General features: G+C 36.0%; 1 protein-coding gene across 1 annotated transcript in view; it reads right to left on the bottom strand.

The window, feature by feature from the left end:
* The window catches only part of SUGCT (succinyl-CoA:glutarate-CoA transferase), a 315,155-nt gene that overhangs the window by 233,307 nt on the left and 54,803 nt on the right, over positions 1–27,045 (bottom strand). Inside the window, exon 9 of the mRNA XM_030966674.1 lies at positions 18,352–18,447. Within this exon, the coding sequence (XP_030822534.1) occupies positions 18,352–18,447 (96 nt within the window). The remainder of the gene's footprint in view (positions 1–18,351; positions 18,448–27,045) is intronic.

Below are 27,045 nucleotides of genomic sequence, written 5' to 3'. Positions count from 1 at the left end.
TCTCTGGCACTACATCCTTTAAAAACACCTGCTCTAGACTCACACCTGCAAACTACAAACACATATGGCAGCAGTAGCCTACAAATTCTCGCCTCATCTGACATTCTTGATTAAAGGAATTGTAAAGGCTTTTCAGTTCTTCATAATGAATTGTTTGGATGTATGTTTTTTACTTTTCTCCCTGGAAGTCCTGACATTTCCTTATATAAAGACAACATGAGTATAGTCCACATTTGCCCACAAGGTTTAAAAACAAGTAAAATACATGCAGAAGTACATACATACTAGTTCTACTTTTGGAACTAAATCCAAGGGTTCTGGATAAAATTCACAGTTGTATATAAACCACACATCCTACTCCCCCCAAGATTATCCACCAAAAGACTTAACAACTTCAAAAATCAAAGAAATAGCTACAAAAATCACACTATGGAGCATTTAAAAATTTGTTTCCAAGAGAAAAAAGGTAAACTGGCACTGCCCGTATATATAAAGAAGTGACTACTATTTCCTACAAACTGGTCTCAAAAATTCACAATCAGAATTCATGCCCTGTTCCTGGATCATAAGGGAGAAAGGGGAACATGCAATCAAAGTTTTCAGATATATGACTACTGTAGGGAAAAAAAAAAAAAGTTGTGGTAGAAAATTAATCTGTAGTAGCTTAACCTGCTTACCCCTCCAAGATTACCTAGATGAGGCAAATATGTTTGTTATTAATCTAACACAAGTATGACTTCACCAAGTGGACCTTTCAAACTGTGTTCAGCACTCCTAAAAATACCCTTCCACAGCAAGTCCTGCTAGGTGCAGCAACGAAACACACAAAATATTTCTCATGGCAACATATGGTCACTTCATAATTACCATTTTGGGTTAACATACTTAAAATACCTCTAAGAATGATTACTGGAAAAATCTGTTTGTTTCACTGAATTAAAAAACCTATAAAGAAATACCTATCATTTTGTTGTTACTATATTAACTCACAGTTTACCCTTGAGAAAACAAAAGAGGAAACTAACCTGATTTTCCACTTTAAACTATGTTCTCTGTGCAACTTTAGTGTTAATATTTCTGGTAAGACTATCACTGCTTCCAATTTTCCCCTGAAGCTATGAGTGTTCATGACCACAGTTTGTTAGAGTGATATACTGAACTTTAAACTTTTAAGAAAATGCCACAAACAAATCCAAATAAAGCAAGCATGCACCTGCTCCCATACTTAATTTTTCCCTGCATTTGGTGAGGTTGTTGAGTCCTCTTGTTAAATAATAGCTTGAATCACATCCTGGTTTTAAAAAAGATATCCACAAATAGTTCCTTACAAATCTCTGTCCTTTTATTTCAAAAGTTTTATAACCAAACAGGGTTCAGCTCCTGCAATAACTCTACAGACTGTTTCTACCCACACAAAAATAAAGCAGCCTACTTACTGCACAATTTATACTCAAAATGTGTAACACTATTTTCTAACTGAAAACAAAATCAATTATGTGAAATCTAGAGTTCATAATAATGGAGAGAAAATAAAATCCAATATATCTTGTTCAAACAAACAGTAAGTGAAATCAGGAAAGCTCAAGAGAAGCAGGAGGGGAAGTTCAACCCTCAACTGAACTGTTACAAATGGCAAAAGTAAATTTAGGGCCTTGAGGGGGTGAGAGCAGAGAAGGATGTGAGGGCTGAAATCCTGCAGCAATTTTACAAATCATTCATTTCCAGATGACAAAAAACAACTTTGCAGACAAGGCAAGAACACCTGAAAAGGAATAAAAAGACACCTTCTCTACAAATTTGTCATCTTCTCATTTTTAATTGCCCTCATTACTGAAATTCAGAGAAACAGTAAGAACATATAAAGGAGAATAAAGCATTTTAAATCCCTTCCTACTAGCCCATCCATGATCAGAGACAAAATCACCTTATTTGGAATTTATTTTTTTCTTTATTCTGAGATATATTCACTAAGACATGAGTTCCAGAATCTACACTATTTCTGCTCACCCCCATGTCCACACAAACAGAGCCCCAAGCAAATAAATACTTTTCCTGTTTACGTTAAAAAAATTATGCAGGATTTCCTGAGAACATGATTTTCAAATTACAGACAAACCAAACTGAAGAGTATGCGTTTCCTTTACCACAGGAAATGTAGTGGATTTGGTTTTAAACTCAATTTATATATCAATTAAAAAGCTGGAAGTTCTTATCTGTGACTGAGTTGTGGCAACTTTTGAAAGTTGAGGAAAACAACTCTCGAACAAGTATTTAGATGTTGAAAATATCTTTTAGAAATGTTAAATTTAATAACTCTCCAGTGCATGTCTGGGATTTCTTTGTAATCTTCTTGAGCAATGTGTAATATTTTGGCAAAATCCCAGACCCTCACAGTTAGCAGTAGTAGAGCAAAGGAAAGGTTATTAAGTGAATTTGTTGTCTCTCTTTTTTATAAGTTTTAGAAACTTTAAACATAAAAGAAATCTTTCTTTACATTAACTTCACTCTGTTGCTGCATTCCAAAAACTTAGTGCAGATTTGCATGTGCTCCATATGTATCTTTCCAAATCTGCCTTTACCTGCCCTAAGCAATTACTGTGCATGTGCTGACCAGCTGTGAAGAAAGAGGTGGGGGGGGGGAAGGGGAAAGGGAAAACAACTGTGCTGCAGACTTGGAAAGCCAAGAGCTGAATTTCCTGGCTTACCCTGTGGCCCACTTAATGTCTCCAGTCAGGTGACCAAAAGAGGCCAGTAAATTACACAGGAGCAGGTAGTGGATGTCAAACAATAGATTATAACCACACAAAATTCCAATTTCCTTTTCTAGTCACTGTAGCCTCAATGTGCTTGAGTTAAACCCTAGCTTGGCAAATTTTTATGGTTGCTTCTCCACTTACTTGATTTCTAAGAGAGCTGAGCATGATGTTGCAGTCCATATACTCCTTCTTATTCTAAGAACTTGGTGAACTTAGTATTCTTAATTTTATTGACAGATTAATCTGAAAGGGCAATACTGGCCTCAGAATGTTTCCCTCACTACTAACAGGTGATTTAATGTGATAGAGCTCAATGCAATATGATATCAATTGATAAATCCTAGTTATATGTAGCTGCATGAACCACAACCAAGAATTTGAGTTTTTATAAAGTAAATTTTCTACATAGTGAGAAGAGGTTTTTACAATCATTTCACTAGTTTTTAATACTTAACCTGGACTTGCAGCAAGACATGTTCTGTAAGTGAATATCAAATCTTGGGCTCGTGGATGTTACAAAATTAAAGAAAAAAATGTCTAGCTTATCTGACTTTATTCATAGTATTTAGTACTCATGTTAGAATAAAACAGAGAACTAGAATGATAAAAAGTAAATTCTGAACTTTCAGAACTCTATCACTTTCAGCATCCCTTTTTCTGTAATACGTTTTCACAATTTTATTTTCTATCGCTGGTCGCTATTCATGAAGTATGGACTCAGAAATGCATTGAAAATAATGGTTATGATACAAATTACTGTTAAGCAGGAAAGCTTAGTCCAAATGGCAGGGAGATATTCTTGTCTCTCATCCTTTTTCTGGTTACTTACTTGAAGGGCATAGCTCTTACTTGGTATTGTAGTCCTATCATAGGCATTGGCAGTGTTTTAATTTCTTATTTGATGCTTCCCAGCTATAGCTTATGAGCTATAGCTTAGCTCATCAGCTCAAAAAAGCAGCTGTCTGCAATATGGGTTCAGCTATTCCCCTATTCTGCTATACTTCAAATATTTTTTAAATTGTATGCTAATCCCTCAACAGTAAAAAAGCAGCACTATATTAATTCACATGTGGCAAACACAGCGTCTTCCCTGCCTGAGCTGAAATTGTCATCACGCCATCACTTAACCACCAAGTACTGCCAGTTCCACTGCAGCCACTTCCACGAGGGTTCCAGAGACATTCAGTCTGCAGCTTTCCTAATGCTCATTACAACCCTTTTACTTACATGTTTTAAGACATTCTTGGAGTGCGACATCAGAACAACTACAATGGATTTGAACAGCATTTTAAATTTAGTGGATACTAGGTTTGTCTCTTAGCAGCCTTTCAAACGTGAAAGGTCTGCTTATTCCCTAGAAGACATGGGTGCAGAGCTTGGAAGCAATGTTATCAGAAATGGTTTTGGGGTAACGATGTCAAGGGGAGCATGTCTTGATGGAATTACAGCAGATGGTACAGTGAATGATTACATTATGCCAAGGCACATACTGAGATTCACTCAGATCTCCCAAAATCATAAAGCTGGCTTAAAAGCCATGAGATGCTCCAAAACAAAAACTATCAGCATTTTTCGCTTTCAGTATTTTTGGAGCTTCAGGGAGAAGCTGCCTTTCCTTCCAAGTCCTGATGAGTTGATACATTACTGATGAGTCTGGTGAGTCTGATAAACATTACCCAAAAAATACCATTTACATCTGGACAGTAAAGTCTTGCTAAATCAAGAACAGGGTCTTGATTCCCTCAAGGAACTGAAATCAAAGATGCAAAAACCAAATAACTGATAAGCTTTTATTAAAATGGAGGATAGACAAAGTCTAGCATGCTGCCAAGTCAGCTTCAGTAATTATGCAAAGGAGTCAGCTGTCTTCCTTCTTTTTCCACCAAAGCAATTTTTGCAACTCATAATATAGGGAGAATTGGCACATTCATCAAGATGATATTGTTTTAACTTCTGTTTCCAGCTAAAATTCTTAAACCATAACACAGAAATTAATCAACAGGTTTTACATGTCCTTGAAGCCACACTAAACTTGCACTTTAAAGGATTCAATTGGATTTGGGTGACTAAGTCTGCATGTCTATGATGCTGGGCACAGTAATCCATTTCGGTGACTAAGTTGGGGGGTCTAAGATGCTCAGCACAGTAATCAATGTAATCTGAAACTAACTGATGACCCTCTTGATTCCCATGAACATTGACAATCTCCAGGAGCAGCCCATCTGCCTACTATTTACATTCTGCAATGTGTTACTATTTTAGTTGCTTGATATTTGCATTAAAAGGACACCTATGACTCTATTCTGCACTACACAAACATATACTCAGGGAATTCATTAGAAAGGGTACAGTAGCACACCAACATGGCTATACACAATGAAATTTCATCTAGATTATGAAAATGCTGTGTTGAGAGCATACTTCTGAAAACACAGTGTTTTCAAGCACTCTGCTTAAGCACTTGCTAAGATATTTTTTTCTATAATCCTTGCAGTTGAGTCTGAGGAAGCTACACACTGTCATACCGGGGACAGAAGAGAGATACTAGAGATTAGAAATGTGCAGAGTGATTGAATTAAAAAAAAATAATACAATCAAGCAAATTATATGTCAGCACTTCCCTCTCAGAAGGACACACATACATTCGCCACCAAACAACCAGAGAAAGGGAAACAGCCAAAATTGTCTTCCAAAGTTCATATACATTGACTAAGGTGTCTGTCTCTGCACACCAGCCTAAAGGGAAGGGCAGTACAATTTAAGTAAGACCACACGAGAAAACAAATTATCAACTGGCTGGATATCAACCCGAAGGGGTTATGAACTCTTTGTCAATGTGAAAAAATACTATCAACTATTCATGGATCATTTCAATATTCCCATTAAAAACACAGATATGGAGAGAGGAAAGGACATACATCAACCCTGAAGATCTACAAAACTAGAAGGAACTGCAAGCACTAGTCTGACTAGATAGAACTGAAAGTGTTTGTAGCTAACTGGGAGATGAAATCTGAAAGCAGAAGGCAAAATTCAAGAATGAAAATCAGCTGGGAGGTTCTACAATTAGGCATGAGTAATTCATTGACATGAATAATTCGTATGCAAGAGAAAAGGATCCAGAATCTACGTGTTTCACAAACTGAGTATGAATTAACAAAGGCTCCTTTGCAACAGCAAGGTAATATTAAAGTGGAATTTTAGATCATCAGCAGAACCCACTAAATATTCTTTCTCTTGGACTTCAAGATGATGCAACTGGAACTGGAGCAACGTACTGCATTTGGTTCTGGATGCCACAAAACTGTTGTGTTCCAAAAGGAAAGGTCAGAGATTAACAGTAAATTCCAGAACATGTGATCCAAGGGGAAAGACTGAGCAAGCTGGGAATATTTAGCCTGGAGAAGTCTGAGACATACCAGCCTATAAGATCTAGAGGACTATTGAAAAAGAGGAAAGAATGTGTCCTCTCTGTTAGAAATCTTTTCTTAATATCTGATCTAAATATTCCTAGCATATTGCCTTTTATGCCACTGAGATAATAAATAGTGAAGCACTAGAATTAACTGCCTGAGGGGTTGTGAAGTCCCAGAATAAGTCAGGCAAATATCTTTGTAAAGCAATATTTTTAAAGATTATCTTACACAGAGAAAAGATAGCCCCATCCAAGACTGTTTATGATTATTCCCTGCTTGCAGCATTTAAACTAGCTCCTGTACATTGCATTGTTCAATGTCACGCAGTCACAGCCTGCAAGACACAAATCATCTCTTTTCAACATCTTATGAACAGCCTACTATTTAAATAGAGACCAAAGAGGAGAAAAGTAGAAGGAACAGGTCAGCTCTTTAAAAGATGAAGCAGGGGCATGCAAAAGTGCTCTACTCAAATCCCAAAGACAGCAATCAAATCTCAAAACATAGACAGAAATGTGATAAAAAACAAAGCAGCACAAATTCTGGAAATAACTACCACTCTGTTACTTGCTGTAATCTGGAACAGGTGATTTCAAGAAACTGCTCTACCTTGTATTAAAAATGGATTGGGAGCACTCCCCCAAAAATCAGTGTTACATTAAATGAAGTCACAACACCCAAAACAGAAATAACACAGCTATTTTGCAAGCAAACAGAACTAAATTTCTTAGTTTCAGTCCAATGTCTTGACTACAAATCATTTATTTTATCTTTTTTAATCTAACAAAGGCTTATACGACCCAAGCTCGAGGAAGCTTGCACAAGTTGTACAGGAAACCACTATAAAAACCACTGACATTCTCAGTTGCTTTCAGCACCTGGTACTTGAAAAAAGAAACTATTTAACTGTTTTCTCATCATCATTATTACTCAAAACTGTTAAATGGCAGGAAATAAACTACTTAAGAATCTCCAAGGGGCTTGAAAAGGTAACAGTGAAAAGACAGCATAATTATGCAGGAGTGCTAAGAGGTTTCACTAATAACATTCTCTTAAATGAGCTACCTGATCAGACTTTTAAGACAAATATACATATTATTGCTGTCCATGGCCTTCCTCATTATTCATGGATTAAATAGATCAGTAAATGCTGTAGGTATTAAACTAATCTCAGATTATTTCCTAATTTCAGCAGTCATGTGATGGCCATTTATGCTTCCTATTTATCTCCCAATTTTGACAAAATGGTGAATGTCAACTGAGCATGTAAAAATGGGTAACATCAGGAACAAAAATGTGAAATCATAAAATTACTTCAAGACATTCACATCCTCAAATAAAATACTTTATGCTTGTACACAAAAGAGGAAAAAATTATTCTTGGTTTTGTGAAAGCACTAAAATAAGACTCGGGGTCCATTGTTCTAAGCTTCAAGCCAAATTAAAATGCAAGTCTCTGCCCCAATGAGCTAAGTTAACAACTTGTGTATACTACAAAAGCCTTTGTTGCATTGTCACAACTATTATTCATGGTCAAAACTCTCTAGACATTACCATAACCACATATGCCAAAAATAAATTTGACAAGATTAAAACATGTCTCTGATGAGAAGAGACATGATCATACATCGGTATTTGTAGTATTCTATATTCCTTGTCTTTATGTTAGGATTTCAGTGTTACATAGATTCAGCTAATGTTTCTCTACTTGAAGGAAGTCACATCAACTTCCTATTTGTTTATTATTATGGTCATTCCACATGAAGAACAACTAATATTAACTGACAGCAAATTAAAGGATAACCTTTTGTCTGCTTTTTATTTTTTTCTAGAAAAGAACAGCCTTTCCACCAAAATAATTTAACTTCCACTCTTTACCATGGTAGCTTTCTAAAACAAAAAAATATAGAAAATATAAAATACAAAATATGAAACACAAGTTGGGTCTTCCATATTGTTACAACTTTTTGAAATTTCTAGCTTCATCTACCTAGAAACATGCAGGAAGAGACAGATGACTAATGATGTAAAACTAACATGCCAAAAATTAAAAAGTCCACCAAACCACACAGGGACATCCTCATTCAAAGTCTGCGTACCCTCAACTTGCTGTAGCTGACATAAACCAAGATCACGGTCAAGCAATTAATTTGGTTTCTGTTACCTCAGATTTAGAGGTCACTTCAGCAGAGTAACCTCACTTCTGCAGGCTTCACTGGACTTGGAGTCATCAGTGTACCTGATAACTAAAAACTACCGTGCAAAATGATCCACAGTGAAACAAAAAAAAAATATGGAATACAGACAAAGGAAGCCCAAGAACCTTTTAACAGTAAATCAAAAGGAAGCTGCAGCTGATAAGCAATCAGCAAAGTTTAGGCATCGAACTATATGCTGTTCTCCTGCCCTGGCAACAGAAAACCTTAGATGAAGGAGACATTACAACATGTTGCTGTTAAAAACTTAAAGCAAGCTATTATTGGGTGCCCTAAACACATGTGAAAGTTCTTTGTGTTACTCAAAAACATGTAGAATCCACTTAAGACGCTTGGTGGATCTGGACACATCACTTGAAGAGGTGATCAAAGTGGAAATCATATCAGAGATAAAATCAAAAAGATACAAGAGGTTTAAAAAATATAGCTTTGGGGGAAACATGAATGAACTGACTTCACATAATCTAGGAATAAGAACACGGTAGATGTACATATATTTACATATGTAAAGACTTGCTAGACACAACATTGTGATCAACTGTCATAACACACCACTAACTTTATAACCAAAAACCTATCACTAATTTCAGGTTCTATCTTCCTTATTGTAAATAGAGTTACTTCTTTTACTCCTCGCAGTGGGCATGAAAATCTACATAAACAAGACTGTAGCATGTACTGCAAAACTTCTGGTGAATAGAAATTGGAAAAAAAAATCTGTCAAAACTATCCTAGATATAAGTGAACGAAGGTGAAGGTGTAGACTGGATAAAACTAGTTGAGGTTCCCTTGGGGATACAGATGTAAGATTAATTTCTCTAGCTTAATTTGTATTAGAAGAGTAAATTCCAGGCAGTGAGTACTGCATGTTTTAGGTGATGGTCAGGAAGTATGATTTTGTCAAAACAGAGAACTACTTTTAAAAAATTTTTCTCTCACCTTCACCCTAATCCCTCTCAATACAACAAAATTACTATTTATTAAAAAGTAAAGAAATCAAAACAATTTTGGTAATAATAGTGGTTTAATAATAGAAGAAGCCTTAAATTACAATTCTAAGGGGGTTTTTTCCATCAAATTTTATTAGTGAAAGCATTAAATAATTAATAATTAAAAATACCTGTGCTAGCATCATGCAACATTATATGTATGATTGAATGTAACAAAGGGCATGAGAAACAACATTTAAAAACACTGCATAGTTAAAGCTTATGTACATAACCAGATTTAACATTTAAATCTTCAATACTTTGGAAAGACAACAGGACTGATACTTCTTAAGTTCATAAGTCATTTTTGAAAATAGAGCAGAAGCCCTCTCACTACCCTTCCCATTAAATTCTCAGGAGTGGCAGTGTACTGGAGTACCACAGTTGTGATTCCAGTGGAGCTAACCTTATTGTAGCAGTAAGGCAATAATTTTCAAGAAAACAGTATAGCCCATATGAAATTTATTTGCAGGCATCAGTGCTTGGAAATTAACTTAATGACCAGGTTTGATGAAATGTCATCTCACTGTGAAAAGAAGGGGTCATCTTGCAAAGTAGCAATCGGGTTGTGCACCAAAACTTTATGAAGCAGTGCTTAATATCAAATATATCTAGAGATACCAAACAAGCTTCACAAACTCTATTGACAGATTGATCCACTCTGTGAACATCCTCACCGCATAATGCAAAGTCTTCCATCAAAGAAATTAAAAGAGATGTAGTTTATATAGCAACTCCATTCATTAACTACCTCTGGAGAGTCCTGTTTCAGAGTTTCATGGGGATAAAGCACAGACTTCGAACATATGCATTAAACGTGAGCAGAAATGCAATTCTCATGCTAGGAGAAAGAAGAATGTTGTGATGAGATGTGGGGAACGAGCCTTTCTTTAGGGAAGTAAATGCTATGTGAAAGTAAGTGGTTTACATTCTTGAGGACAATATTCAAAAGAGTGAAACAGTTTTGAACAGCTTTATGTTTCTGGTGGCAGATGGCTCCCTTTTGGCTGAACAGTGTTTCTTAATCAGGTCTATGAGTACAATGAACCTTCACATCGCTGAAAGAGAAGCATCACTCTATTAAAAGCAAGTTCATAAGCAAGTGTTAATCCCCATACAAAGTAGCATTTATCATTTTTCATGCAAGTGCTCATTCCAAGAGGATTATCACTTCCCCATCTTGCCCTCTGGCTGACTACACAGGGCAGAGAAATTCTTTATTCCATATGGAAGGGGAAAGGGAGGTTGGAGGAAGCTGTGATCTGCAGCTTCCAGTTTCGCTGTAGCTGCTCCAAGCTGAAAGTGGGGAAGAGCACAGGCCAATGTTGCAGCAGTTGCTCTTCAATGAGAGTATGGATATGGCTCCCCAGAAGCTGTCTAGCAGTTACTAGCACACGCCGTACTACAAAGATGGGTGGAGGGAGACAGGGGGTGAAAGAACTCTTTGCTGGTATCAGTCAAGTACAGATCCTATCAGCCCACCCAACTGAATACTCAGTGGACTTCTGACCTGTCCACATACAGGGTATTTTATTTAAGGTAGATTGAAGTGATTCTAATTTAAGTCCCTCAGTTATTTAAGCATCGTTATGTGGCAAAGATATGTAAGTATGTAAATCCCCTTGTGTAAGTTTCTGAAATTTGAGTTCCCTTTCCTAACAAGATATGCACTTTTCTAAAGAACTGCTGTTTTAGTTATATAGAGCTTAGAAAAGATCATATTTGGGGTGGAATTTTATTAATCTCATGATATTTTGGTTTTCCTTTGGGGCATAATGCCCTGACATCTATACTCATGTCTCTCCTTCCAGAGAGTTACCAACTACATGCAGTTCACTTGGCTACTCTTATATAACACACCTACTCATGCAACAATGAATGCTATTCTAAGCAAAAATAGGCAAAGATGGGAGTTCTAGACTAAATTATGTGTCAAACCCATCACAGAGAGAATCCTAATATTATTTTGTAACATGCCACACATATATAAAGTCAAAAGCACTGCATGTAGAAAAACACCTAATAATGTTGGTAATTTGTATCCACCATCCTTCATGGCTCTTCAGAAATAAATGCTACCACAAAAACTAGATTACATGAATGACATCTAGTGGACATACCTTTCCATAACAATCAACTTTTCCCAACCAAAACTGACACAAGCTTCACATGGTAAAAATAAGGAGCACAAGCACCTATTTATGTACATGCATATATATATATTTACATATATATATATTTTTTTATTATTTTTTTATGCAGGACAATTATGTCAGAAGTCATTGAGCAATGCTGATACACAGATAACTGAGTCCTCTTTCAGACTATTTAAATATGTTTCAGCTCATGAGTGGCTGCACTGTATAATAATATAATGACTATAAAACATATGTTAAGAAAACGAAAAGCAAAGTTCATTCTTCTGCCTTGGATCCAATAAACAGATTAGAAGAAAGCAGTGATCCAGCTGCAGTCAATATCTCCTCTACAATCCCACAAATCCTGCTTTCATCACTTTCCAACCAGCTACAATGTGAAGAGCCCTCTACTGATCAGGGCTCTGTTAAACTGCTCTTCCAAAGAACTAAATTTGACATAAATATACAATTCTGTAATATTCAGTAGCCTTGTAACATGTTTGCTGTAAATACCAACTAGATCCCTCACCCCAGCAATGGGCAAATGTGGAAGAAACAATTAACAGTATACATAGAAGACAAATGTCCACCAAATGACATTGAAAATGAGTATACTTGTATTCCTATCCTAGTTTAATTAGAGGGGTTTTTTTAATGTATCCATGGACAAGTGACAGGTGAATAATCTTAATGTAGATTCAATTTAAATGAGTGGAAATAAATATGTCAGTACAAACACATATTCAAGTACATATACAAGAATAGCCTGTGACATTTCCCAGAAGGAGATAAAAAATGAGATTGCCTCTGTTGTCAACTATCTTTCCTTGACAATAATTGTGATTATCCATGCCTGTTTTGAAAATTTAAAGTATAAGTGACATTAAAAAATACCTTGCAGGCATTCCTTAAAACGAAAAGGTGCAGGGGGATTTCCTTCAGAAAAAGAAAACAGTGTCATGTTTTCAATTAAAAATGCATTTTATTTAAATCTGAAAATTCCCTTTGTACAGGTAGAAGCTGTCTGTGTGCATACCAGGTCAGCTTCTTTAAAGTGCTATTTCTGACAAGAGAGGATATACATGAATGAATTTATAACTACATCTCATATCATACACTGAGAACATATCTAAAACTGCCCAAGGCAAATCTACTGGACTGGTTTCCAGACAGCTGCTCTGCCAGAGGTGAGGCTTGACAACACACTGAAGGAAAATCCCCACAAAATTATCAGTATAATGTTGTCATGTTTGAATAACTAGAATTAATTACTCATCATTTATGAGCTTTCTACAGAGATTGCCACAGATATTACCATACTTTTTCAATTACTAAAATGGCAAGGAAAAAATCCATACTCCAGCACTTCTTACCAAGCAGAGTGCCAACTCTAGTCCTCTATATTCACAATAAGACCAAATCATCTGTGAAAAGGGCACAGTGGTTAATGTCATCATACTATAGTAGGAAACATCTGAAAAAAAATCTAGTAAAGAAAGCTACAAATAGAAAATTGTTCAAAAAGAAAGAAAGAAAGAGGGAAAGTCCTGCAAATTATATTCCTGTTTTCTTGTTTTACAGAATCCATTATGACACGAGCTTTTCTGGTTTCACTCTTTCTTGTGTCTTCTAAGATAAAGACATAAGGAAGGAGAGATTTAAAAAACAACCTATAGGTAAGTAGATGAAGGCCACTAAAGTATTGGATATTCCTCACATGAGTAAAGATATTGATTGTGAGGATGGCCAACTGTTCTTTAGAAATATTATCCATGTAGTGTGATAGAACACGCTTTGCTGCTGGAGAACACAGCTTCTAGTCAGCTGATCTGTGAATACATTTGCTTTTCATGTTTAGTGGTATATATGCTTCACTGCTTGGAAGAAAAATATAGGAAAATGGAGCCCCAAGGCAGTCTAAGTAGTCCAGATCAGTATTATGTAGATAACACTCACAGAGTAAGAAGGGTCATCTTGCATTGCCTGAATTTAAAACTTCCCCCTCCACAAAAAAAGATCTGTATTTTACTATATTTCCTGGGCATAAGTTCCGTCTTCTCCTAGACTGAGCTAATTTAGAGCAGAAAGATTTTCTTCCATTTTGAATTTATTTAAGGAGAGTCTCATGTACAAAACAAAACTTTGCAAATAATCAAAGCTCTATTCTTTGTTGCTTTTGATTCCAAGAGTCATTAACTGCAGAAGTATCCCATAAAACCACATAAAGGCAGACAAGAAAATGAGTACATATCACCATTCTTGGACGGAATAAGCAGTTTGAAATTTCTAAATGATTGACATTATTCTGCTGTCCTCTTCACTGAAAGAAAAAATAAAGGAGACTGAAGTTCTGAGAGATTCTCTAGAGCTGAGTTAGAAAAATTGGTGCACATTGTGCCTTTGTGTGAAAAGCATCTCTGCCAGATGAATCAGGTCAATAATCAAATTTCTCTGTTCCTGTGATGAGACACAAGTGACATGTGTGGGATTTTCCTTGTAAGACTCCTAGACAGTATGAAACTCTATGACCAAAAAGTATGAGATGCAGATCATAAAAATAATGCAGAGATATTTTATCTAAGAATGTGCTCATCTTCCTAATACCTCATACCTTTCACTTCCTTGTGAGCTTATACTTTGATCTTCATAACATTTAACTGACTTTGACACTGAAATAATTTCCTCATATGAAGAAAATTTTATGCTTAGCACAAGCAGAAGTTGATACTTAAAGAATCTAAGTGAGGTTGTAACAACAAACCATTAGTGTTAGGTCTGATGAGTTATTAAAATGCATAGGTCAGTCAACAGAAAAGGTAATTGGTTAAAATAATTTCTTTACTGTCTCATGTTTTTAACTTCAATTTAGAATGGCTGTGCCCTTTGCGTGTTCTGAAAATAAAATGAACTATACTTGAGAAAACCCTGCGAGTCTTAAAATTCCAGAACAAAAATAAAATCATATTCATTAGATATATGCAAGAACTTGTTTTCTCAGTTTTCTAAATAGATTTCCATCATTATGACCTGAAAGGAAATAGCTCTATATCTTTTGCTGAAAGTTTGCCTCTGCTCACTTGCCCAGGGGATCTGATGGCAGGGTGACAAGCTGCCACATGAAACATCTTGTACACATTCCACTTAGACTTTCTCAGGAGAATGAATTCCAAGTGGATCAATTGAAAGATGAAAATGTGAATGTCCATGTCTCAGAGAGCTACATTACTGAAACCACTAGAATGAGGGAAGACCTTATCACCCCAAGTGAAAGACTAAGAATTTTACTTTTCAGCACAATTATGTAAGCTGGATGTTTTGAAGCCTTGATTTCCTCTGGATAATCATGGAGCAGCTGTTGCTAAACAAGGTTTCTCATTAGAGAAACTGTTTTTTTAAAAAATTGTACTAATTATATTTAATATACAGCCCAGAACACAAGGTTTGTGTTTTAACACTTGAAACCAAGCAAATTGGGTTCTGATTACATTAACTATGACTGGAGTGACCTATTCAAGCTACACTGCTCTGATTAAACAGCAGATATCCTCAAAGTAGGTAATTTCTCATTAAGGTTTCAGGATTCAAAAAACTATTCCTGATTTTGTCTGATAAGAACCTAGAGTACTTCATCTTTGTGGCACATTGCAAATTCCACCTCCATTGAAAATCTGTGGCAAACCTTTACAGTTAGATTTACAGGAACCCTGGGAGACATTACATACGCAAAAGACATTCACATCTTTTTCTTTGGCTCCTGGTAATGAACGCAGAGAACTGAAAACTCAGACATTTCAGATGATCATGTCACAAAGTCAGCACATTGTAAACAAATGAGAAAAACCTTAAGAATAGGAAAGACATTGCACAACAAACTTAACATCTCAGACCAGACCAGAAAGAGATTTCCGAAGATGCTAATAGTTTCAGGAAGGAGAAAACCCATCTTCCCATTGATGCTTAATTTTTATATTTTTAAATGCAAAGAAAAGTAATAAAGGTCAATCGAGAGAACACATTCAGGGACAAATTATGCTGGTAGTATTTCAATCAAGAAGCAATAGCGAAATTCAGAGAAATGACAGAGATACAGTCAACGGTAAATTTGACCTTGTAAATAGAAAAAAAATATAGTCATTTGCAAAGATATCTTGAACAAATTTATTCGGGTGAAAATAAAAGATATCACAGCATTCAATATAGAACACTTATTGTAACAATTGTAAGCAAAAAAATTAGTTTTTATGTACATTTTTAGGATGCTTCTAACAGGGTTTTTTATTATTTTGGTCAGTGCTCTACTGTAACTCTGATCAGACATCTCTCACACTGAAAAATTATGTAAGTTATTTTGATTTTGCCTTTTTAATATCTCTAAGAGGATCTCATCTTTGCCCAGTCCTCCATGATTTAATGTAACCTGACACTTTTTACAGGACTGCATGTTCTGTGTCACTTCATAACCTATTACCTGTATAAACACTTAAAATACAGAAAAAGAAAACAAAATAAAGGACATGTGAAAAAACAACTAACAGTTTGCCACTATCTAATTGTTCTGAAATATATAGAAATTCAATTTTCTGAAATGTGCTTTTCATTATTTGAACAAATTGTAGTTCACTTGCATAAAATATCTTGGGAAAAAAATGGTAAAGATTAGTGTAAGTCATTAGCTTAGTAAGCATATTCAGTAAGTAGAATAAGGAATTAAAGTCAGGTATCAGAGATCTGTTCTATATTAGAAATTGCAATATTACAAATGAGCTGTATGAGAAACTGTAAAGCCAGTACAATAGCAACAGTGAGGGTTAAGTCAAGTTTATGAAGAACTTTGCAATCTAAGTATAGCTTGGGTTAGTAAAGGGAAAAAAAAACCCTCTAAAACCCAAAATATTCTTATGGTTACAATCAGAATTGCAATGACAGTAGCTGATACAATGTTAGGCCATAAGCACATACACACACAAATCCATCCATAAAAAGTCCACCCTAATTATTGGTTTATGAACAAGAAAATTAGATTAAATTTGTTTATAATATGGAGGTAATATTTCTACTACCTACTACAGAAACAGCACACAGAAACACAGGAACCATAATTTTATTCAGATATTTTTAAAAAAAATATTTACTTTCACAATGACTAATCAAGATTAAATCAAAAAACAGCTAAAACAATCTCCTAAACCTAAAGAGCTGTCTATGAAAAAAGAAACAAAGGATACTCAATGTATGCTTTTCATTTTGACTGTGGAAAAACAAAGGCCAAAAGGATATAAAAGAACACAAGTTTCAGTTATTCAGCCAAATGTCACATGATGAAGATAAAATGCTTTGTTTAGTCAGGTTTTTGGGTTTGCTTATACAAACTTCAGATACTTCAGATCTGTTTTATACTTTCAACATACTAAAGCTCAAAAGGCTTGCACCAAAAGGTCGCATCACAGAAACACAGCAGAGTGTAAATACCTGGTTACACTGGGTCATGAGAGCTGGTTCTGGAAAACTCACCCATGCTGCTACACCAATAGCACTGGAGACAAGGATACTACAGGACTAAACTAATTCTTGCAGAAAGAGCCACAATACCTCCCCATTGTTCTGAGACACTTTGCCATTTGTTGTAGCTAATGCGTAACAAGATAGTTGATTGTGCAGTAGTACAAGTAATGGAAAAAGTCTCCTAGATGAAGTAGACTTAGTCCTTACAAAACCTGTTCATTTTGGTTTTAGACCTGAGGAGGTCTGGCTTTTACTAGCTAGTGAAAGAGTTCTGCATAATAGTGGAAATTTTTTGCTTCAGATTTTATGGCTACAAGGAGCTAATCTTTCAGATAAGATCACCGTGATCTTCATCACTGGGAAGACTATACACTAAATTTCCCTCTCCTCCTGTAAAAAGAAAGGAGGGTATAAAGATACTCAGCAGTGTTTAGCTGCAGTTCTCCCAAGTAAATGCTGGAAACTGCCCCTCTCAAGACTTAAAGGACTCTGCACATAAATTAAGAAATACAGGCTTTGCCGGCTAGATACAAACATGACCACTTGCTAAGAAATGCCAAAAAATATGAAATAAAGAATAGATTTTTTTTAGTTAAATATATGCTCAAGTTTCCATAAGACACGACCTCCATCTAAGAACACAAAATGAAGAGCTAGAAAAGAACAAAATTTTTTGTTTACAAGAAGAGTTTACCGTACTGGTCAAAAGTAAGATAAAACTTGCAGTGAGATTTTTTTTCCTGTGTTTGTTTATATGATGAAGGTCATGTTATTTTAAGGAATGTCAACCCTTCATTAGATGTAGCAGAGTATGAATTCTGCTGAGGAGATCTGAGTTCTGTTTAATTCCTTTTATCAACCTGTTGTCTCACTGAGGAAGCGATTTGTAGCAAAATCAATAGAAAATTACAAATATGTAGCACGGCCAGATTATCTTTGTCATTTAGACTGCTCTTGTAGGCTCACAAGATAAAACCACCAACATTCAGAGGGAAAATATTGAAAGATCTCAGTTTATAACTGGTATGGAATGGAAGTCAGGTAACCCTTAAAAAAAAGGTTTCTCTGTTAGGTGAAAATAAATCAAGTCATCATGCTAGGTTTAAAGTCATCCAGTTTCAGCAAACACCTTTGATCTTTTCAGTGTTCTGTTACTGATCTACCGCTGATGAAGAAATATGTGAAATGCAGAAATGACAATGAACAACAGAACCTTGTCATACCTCTACACAGACACATTACAGACTACAGGTCATGGGAAAAGTCAATTCTCAATCTCATAATACACAAAATAATGAATTCCAAGGGAAAAAACCCTAATGCTTTCTGCTTACCTGATATGGAACAATACTCCCATGAGCAGTACCCCAGCGTTTTGCTTCAATTTTGCAATTAAGGTAATTCGCTGCTACATGAGTGAGACATGCAACCTGGAAATGGAAAAAAAAGTATAATATTCAGGAAAGCTGGAACTTCATTGACAATTTCTCTGAGATTTCTTTCTATGTGCTTTAGATACATAAGCTAACATATTTATGTCACAAAAGTATCCTTTAGACATTATATATTTTGTATACTTTTTTACTATGATAAAAACTCAGGCTACACGCTATATGACAGAAGTGCTTGTTTAAGAACAACTCCATAAACTCAAAAATTAATATGTTCCCTATAACACCAGTAATGCTGGACATATGTAGCATTAAACTATCCTAAGAGATAAGAGAGTGTTACCCTAAATATTTTGCAGAATAGTCAGCTGCAGTAGTGTCTTGTCTGAAGTCTAGTGAGAAGCATGATGGATTTGTGGGATAGAACTCACCATTTCCTGAACCTCAATCCCAAGCTTAAATCACAAAGGCTTTTTCCTCAGTTACAAGATTATCTTTTTGTTTTCTCCTATGCTCCTCATTTTACATGTCCAAGCTATGGAAAATATTTCTGAATTCTTCAGCTCCCCACATGTTCTGTAATATTAATTAAGTCATGGGCCTTAATAAATCATCTGTCATTAGAAGATAAGGAGAGATTTAGCAAGTTATTAGTCAGACATAGCTGGAAAAGTATTAACTTTGAAGAAAATACAGCATACTAACTTAGGAACCAGAATGTGAGAGTATAAATATATATATATTGTAAGTATGATTATATCTTAGGAAAAACAAATGAAAATTTGCGATGCAGTAATGCATGAAAATCAGTGGTTCTGTTATAATCCATGGCAGATTCCTTATTCTTTATTCTTGGAGGGAATACAGTGTTTGATGATATCTGAAGCCAAGTAACACAATAGAGCATTACAGCTACCATGGAAGATTATCACTCATTCATCAGACACAATGCATTTTTTTATTTTGTTAACTAGCTGCACCAGTAAGTGCAAGTGCTTGCCTCAACAGTAGACCATGTGAACAATTTTTTCCAAAAATATTATTTTCTCCATATTTCTCCCATTAGATGAAAGAAATTTTGCTTTGATGATCAAACTGTTTATACTATTTTGTACCTACTAATCAGTCTAGTCTACAACAAAACACACAATTAATTCAGAGTCTACCATTCATATTCCAATATGTGAATTATATCAGAATTCTCAGGAATCAAAAGCTATTTCATTTTCTTGTTCTTTCTCTATATATTCTGAAAAGAAAATAAGAATGTGTCACTGTCACATTTAAAGAAAATATTTAACTGTAAATCATGCATGGAGCAATTTAGTACAGCAGGAAAAAAACTAAGAAAATACATAGCAAATAAGTGTTTAACTACTGACAAAAAATTATATTTGTATATACTAACTAGAAATAAATTCTTTATTCCTGAGTACTTTTGGAAAACATTTTGTAGCTGGATTTCAGGTCCATCTGTTTATAGCCCAGTGTCACTTCATTTGGCTAAAATGTTGAACCATGTCTGTTCTTTGGTCCCCAGGAAAATCTCAGTAGTTAAGGAAATGGTACTGGAAATATCTAGGAAGAATTTTTTTCCTAGTCTACAACTTTTCTCAGCAATATAGAAAGAAACACCATGATTATAGAGAGAGTTAATGAGTTACAAGAGTGTGTTGTTTATTAGTAACACATAGTCTTGACCCATCATTCCTGCCATTTTTCACTTTGGGGTCATACTCCATAGTGATACTTTCTCTACCACAGCAAATGGCTCTGCAGTGAGGATGAAATATTATTCATTACATATTCTTCTGTATTTGCATGCAACACTACACAGCTGACACATTACACACAAATTTCACTGAGTGAAGTGAGATGCATCCATTACAACCAGCTTTTACTTCTAAAGACCAGGAATATGCATTTAACTTTCCACATTTTGCATAAGGCAATGCTATATCAAGCTTAACTCTGGGAAGGACATAGTGAATTAAAACCTAGTGAAACAAAATCCCAAAATATTGATATTGAATGCAATTTCATGCTAGTCATTTGTTTCTACATTCTATGCTATAGAATTAGGGATTGGAGTCTCATAAACAGAATCCTTCACAAAAAGACTTTTACCCCTAAAAATATACCTTCCTAACACAGTGTTGCAAATTGCTTCAGCTTCCTGGATGAGATGAATGTAATATTTTCCATAATGGAAAAAACCACACATCTAGATTTTTCCAAAGCATTTTTTCACAGTACAGGAAAGGGAAAAAAGGGATTAAAACATAATGCTCACCAGATACTGACATTTGGCCACTAAAGCATCTGCTTCATGCTTGTTTCAATAGCAAAAGACCGAAAATGCCAGGGAAGTCAGGGCTTAGTAAAGATGGCAATGTTGGAACTAATAGTTGCTTGGACTATATCAAGGTCTCAATTCAACTTGGTACTTAGTGTGAAGAATAATTCCATTTCAATCAATGTACTGACCACTTGCTTGAATGCAGATGCCTATGTAGCCTATAAAACTGGTTTGCTTATTTTTGTTTTTTCAATAAATCATGAAAGAAAATTCTTTTGGCTTCCTCTGACTTCCTTCTCTGATCTGAGTACCTTATTTACAGCCAAATTAGCCAGACAAAATTAATTATTAGCAGTAGCCGTAGTATCATCACCAAACAAATAAGCTAATATAGACCAAAATAAACTAAATACATCAATGTTTTGTGTTTTATATGAAAACACACTGTTGAGTGAACTCTGTGGCCTTTTGCCACATTCATAATAACTTTCTGACAAGTTCAGCAAACTTGAAGACGATTCTATTTCTACTGTCCCATGAAACTTTCCCCTACCATGCCTTTTCTCTTTCCTCTCTTCCTGGCTCAGTTCATTATCTTTGGTCTTTCCAAAGATTTAGTCCCACTAAAAAGGCACGGTCCAAAAAAACCTTTCAGCATATACAATTTATGTAATTAATAAAGAACACGAAGAATTGATCTACCTATATCTTACAGCTGTTAAGCAAACTGCTGAACTACTAGCATACAAAAGATATCCCAGACGAACATTTTTATAGATGTTATATCCTTTAGAAAAAAATGTTTGTAGGAATGTAAGTCTATTTCTCCAAACTCCCCAGTAATTCAAGACTCAGGACCTCACTGATAGAGACACTTCTTGCAGTAGAAACATCTATAATACAATAAATCTCTAAAACTGGAGTTTGGGTACATCTGTATGACATAGTCAGATAAGTATTTTTAAAATCTATACTTAAAACTGCTTTCCTGAAACCTTATAGACCCACTTCTTTTCTCCTTTAATTAAGGAATAATCCTCAAAAGTAACCTTTGAACTTACAACATTAAAGCAGATGTAATGCAATGATACAGACATCTCTGTATTCATTTGCTTGTAGAGACAGATCTATGCTCTGTAAATATGCATTATCAAATATCTACAGATAAGCGTTTCTTTATTTCACATCAGTAAAGGGAACACATATTTCAACATTCCTTTCTAATGTTACTGTTGATGGCCAAATCCCGTATTTGTGTAACAGACTTAAATCAGAACAAAAAGAGAGCTGCATTAAGGTCTGAAAAGTTATGCTCAGATTATGATGAAATCAGACAGATGGGAAACAAGATATTAAAAGCCACAAGGTCAGCAGACAAAGAAAAGAGACAGAATTTCAAAAGATTTTTTTTCAAGATAGCACATCAAACATAATCTATTACAATGAGTTCGCTGAGTCAATCAATCATTTACATGCAATTTCAACAAGTGTATATGAATAACAAGAGAAGACAGGAAACTGGAAAGAGAAAATAACATTTTAATTATATTCTTTACTTTCTTCTCCCTCCAATTTTGTGTCTGCTGTCTTGCCACAAACCTTAACAATGCTTTGACTCTAAGCCAAGTTAATTTATTTCTGTCTCATTCTTTGTTTGCTTTTTCTTAAAGCAAGCATGTAGACTTATTGCACTGACATAGGTAACTTATGCTATGCTACAGAAGTAGTAACACAATTATTAATCTACAGCTTTGTAGGAAAAAATCATTCCAGAAAATTCCATGGCCTTCTGTTGCACAGAGGCAAATAATCCTCCATTTATACCTTTTCCATACTTCTGGTGACACATTAAAAAAATCTTTACACAAGAAAAGTGTGAACATAAGACCACAATCCACATTTGGTGCACACTATAAAAGGTCTCTTAAAATCACTGATCCTATGCTAATATTTACCTAATGACTGATTTTACTGGTTAATGTTTTCCCTAATAAGTATTTTGACACTAGTAACATTTAAGTTTGACTAATTTTGCTTTTGCAGTTATTTCCTATTGCCCTTATGAAAGCCGTTTCCATGTACGTGTGCATCAAGTGACTCTCAGCTCTTGCTCCTTGAGTCATTTTTGCATTATCCAAAAACCCCAAAACCCCGCATGAAAACCCAAAACCTCTATCTCTATCAGGGAACCCCCACTCTTCCAGCTAATTATGCAATTCCTAAGCATCGACCCAACTGTTTCAGGACGTGGCATGACACCACAATGCACAGTGGTGTTCTATCAGTTTTTACACAGGAACTTTGTTTCAAACTTCTGCAAGAATTAACTGGGCAGCAGAAACCACAGCCTTGTTTAGAGGCAAGAGAGCTGCCACAATTCAAGGCAGCCCATCATGCAGGGGTCCAGCAGGAAACCACCACATTCCCAGGTGCTACCAACAAACATCACCTTACATTCAGGCTTGTAAGGGCTGCCCATCCAGCCCCAAGTTGAGAGATCTGCAGAAGCTAAAAATCAGTTCAAGAGTGGCATACACCTCTAGGCAGGGCAGACATTCTCACCTGCAATTATGCAGCAAAGCCACTGCCCACAAAGGAGCAAGATTCTACTGCTTCATCTGCCGTGTCCCTGCATCAAAGCAGCAGGTCTGGCCTGCAAAAGTTAACTAAAAAAAGTAAAACTACTATCATATAGGCCAAGGCTTAACACTATTAAAGAGAATTTTTGAAAAATGTCCATGGTCATGTTATGAGCACTGTGCTCCAGTAAAAAGTGTTTTCTACTCAGTGACTCTGATATCTCTTAATGAAAAACTCCAGGAAATTATCATGAATTCCCCATTCACACAAGAAAACTCCTGGCACTGAAGTATCCATAAATGGCATAATCCTGGTCACAACTATAATCTTCATTAATCTTCAAAGTTAAAATCAGATCTTCAATGACAAAAGACTAGAATTTTAAAACAGGTCTCCTATAGTGTACCTTCCAACCAGACACTTAGGCAAGTATACAAATCCACGCCAGCAATCAGGTGCAGCATGGGGGATTTGCTGATTCAAGTTAGCCATCTAACCAATAGCACACAGCAAATCACAGTCACACAAAAGATGTGCTAGAAGGTGTTAATTGAACCAGAAACAATAAAACCCTTCAAACCACACAATAATAAAATAAAAGATAATGTATTTGAATACCTTATCTAGAATACTAATTCTCAAAGGTTAAGTTAGAGAAAAAGAGCAAATAGATTTTAAGGTACACAGTTGTATAAATACTTTTTTTGCCTGAAAATTATGTTTGATAATATCTTTTATCAAAAAACAGTTTAGACTACACAGATAGAGAAACTGAGACATCTTCAAAAACACAATGCATTTGCATTGCAGAGAACTGCTACGTTCAGAGAAATGAAACAACAAAAAAAGAACTGATCTACAAATTATTTTAATGAGCTATTTACAGCTCATAAAAGACCAGAATGGATGCTTCCCATAGCATGGAGATCAGCTCCTAATTAAGATTCAATTAGCATAAACAGTAGCGAAGATTGATGCAAATAACAGATGTAGGACTTGTAATTTCAAAAGTATGTTTCAAGAGTAAGTACATCTTAAATGGACTCCTATCTCTCCAATTAAACAGGCAATCAAACAAGCAAAGAAAAATAAACTTCTACACACTCAGATAAATTTTAGGTGGAGGATCAAATATAAAAAATCGTGACCATGGAAGCTATTAGACCACACTGGCATTAAAGAGAAAAAGGAAACCAAAAAAATATTTCTTTTAAATGAGCTCCAGTTGAAGAAAAACACATTCTGAAAGGAATAATAAATTTCATTTTCTTGATTATGATAAAATACTAGTCTTTTTTTTCCTGAAAGCATAAAGAAAGATAATGCTTCAGCTTCATAATTACAAAGGAACACCACTAAGGAACATGTTAAATAAAAAAAAACAAAACCACAACTATTAAGGAGAGTACTAAGGCTAAAAATACCATGAACTCCAAAGTTAGTCTGTAACTCTGCAGAAAATCCAAAAACTGAAGGCACTGGGTTTCTCATAAAGAAAAAAAAAGGAAAAAACCAAAAAAGCCTATCAGTGGATTTTCCCATAACATGGTCCTGGAAACAGATGAATAATTTTTAAAGTAACTTTGAAAACAAATCCCTTTTCTTTTCCCTGACATGGAAAAATCAGCCAAAACAGTTACAACTCTGGCAGTGTTCTAACAAATGAAATCAGATGTTGATAACAGATATATCAGACAACTTTAGCCATAAATTTCTACAATTATTTTCTTAAGACTTTATTCTCTCTGAAGAAAGAATATGTATGCGTTGAGATATTAAATGCATTGTGTTCTGTATTTCACTCAGCTTTACCAAGTCCAGGCAAAACTGAACTGACAACAAGTTTATTCCACTACATGGTATACAGGTTTCTCTAACACTGTAATACATTTTGTGTGTTGATTTTCTAGAGCTAAATGATGGTGAGGATAGGGTTGAGTATTCATGGGTAAGAATCAAGAAGGCTAACAGGGCAGATATCCTGGTGGTAGTCTTATATACAACTCAACCAGGATAAAGGGAAGATGGAATACTCTATGAGCAGCTGGCAGAAGTCTCACAATTGCTATCCCTTGCTCTCAAGAGGGATTTTCAACACACTAGATGTCTTGAAAATACAACACAACAAAGAGGCAATAGTCTAGGAGTCTGGAGTGTGTGAAAGATGACTTCCTGATGCACTTGGTGAGAGCTAGCTAGGGAAAGAGCCCTCTGGACCTGTTATTTGTGAACAGAGAGGAAAGTCTGGGTGGGAGTGGAAGGCTGTCTTGAGCATAGCAACCATGAAATGATAGAATTTTTAATTCCTGCAGAAGGGAGGAGAGGACAGTTACCTTAAAATTCCAGAGGGAAGACTTTGGCCTCTTTAGGAGATTGGTTGGGAAAGTCCCTTGGGAAGAAGTTCTGTAGGACAAAGGAATCTAGGAAGGCTGCATATTCTACAGGAAGGAACACCTAAAGGTTCAGGCATAGGATCTTCATGCTGCACGTGCCCGACAGAGGATCAGGCCCAGCCAGTATAGATTTACGTAAGACAGGTCCTACTTGACCAACCTGATCTTCTATGGCAAGGTAACTCACTAAGTGGATGAGGGAAAAGCTGTGGCTGTTGTCTATCTGGACTTTAGCAAAGCCTTTGACATTTTCTCACAATCTTCTTCTGTTCGTGGTTTGGATGGGTGCACTCTTTGCTGGATAAAAAAACATGCTGGATGGCTGGGCCTAGAGAGTGGTGATAAGTGGTGCCACATCCAGCTGGTCACTAGCTCTGCAGGGCTTAGTATTTGGTCCAGTTCTGTCTAACATCTTTAACAACACACTGGGCAAGGGGACCCAATGCACCCTCAGTCAGTTTGCAGACAACACCAAGCTAGGCGGCAGTGTTGATCTGCTGGAGGGTAGGAAGGCTCTGCAGAGGGACCTGGACAGATTGGATCAATGGGCCAAAGTCACTGGTATGAGGTTCAACAAGAAGCGCTGGATCCTGCACAACAGAATCACAACAACCCCAGGCAGTGCTACAGGCTGCAGGCAGACTAGCTGGAAAGCTGGCCAGCAGAAAAGGACCTGGGGGTGCTGGTTGACAGCAGCTGAACATGAGCCAGTGTGTGTGCCCAGGTGGCCAAGAAGGACAATGGCATCCTGGCCTGGATCAGGAACAATGTGGCCAACAGGACCAGGGCAGTGCTCTATAATCAGATCTGCCGCAGCCTCAAATCCTGTGATCGGTTTTGAGCCCCTCACTACCAAAAAGATATTGAGGTGCTGAAGCATGTCCAGAGAAGGGCAGTGAGGCTGGTGAAGGATGTGGAGCACAAGTCTTGTAAGAAGCACTGCGGGAGCTTGAATTGCTCAGACTGGAGAAAAGGAGGCACAGAGATGACCCTTATGGCTCTCTACAACTTCTTGAAAGGACGCTGTAGTGAAGTGGAGGAGCCAGTCTCTTCTCCCAGGCAACAAGTGACAGGACAACAGGAAAAGGCCTCTAAACCCAGGACATTTAGATTCGATAATAAGAAAAAGATGTTAAAGAAAAGATAATAAGAAAAATAAGATAATAAGAAAAAGTGTTGTCAGCCATTGGAACAAGATGCCCAAGGAACTGGTGGAGTAGCTATATCTGGGGGTATTTAAAAGATGTGGCACATAGGGACATGCTTTAGTGTTGGACTTGGCAGTGCTGAATTACTTGATGATCTTAAAAGTTCTTTTCCAACCTAAATGATTCTTTTCTGATGATCTTAAAAGTTCTTTTCCAA

This window comes from Camarhynchus parvulus, chromosome 2, assembly GCF_901933205.1.
Source record: "Camarhynchus parvulus chromosome 2, STF_HiC, whole genome shotgun sequence".
NCBI lineage: Eukaryota > Metazoa > Chordata > Aves > Passeriformes > Thraupidae > Camarhynchus > Camarhynchus parvulus.
This window is presented reverse-complemented; position numbering and strand designations above follow the sequence as displayed.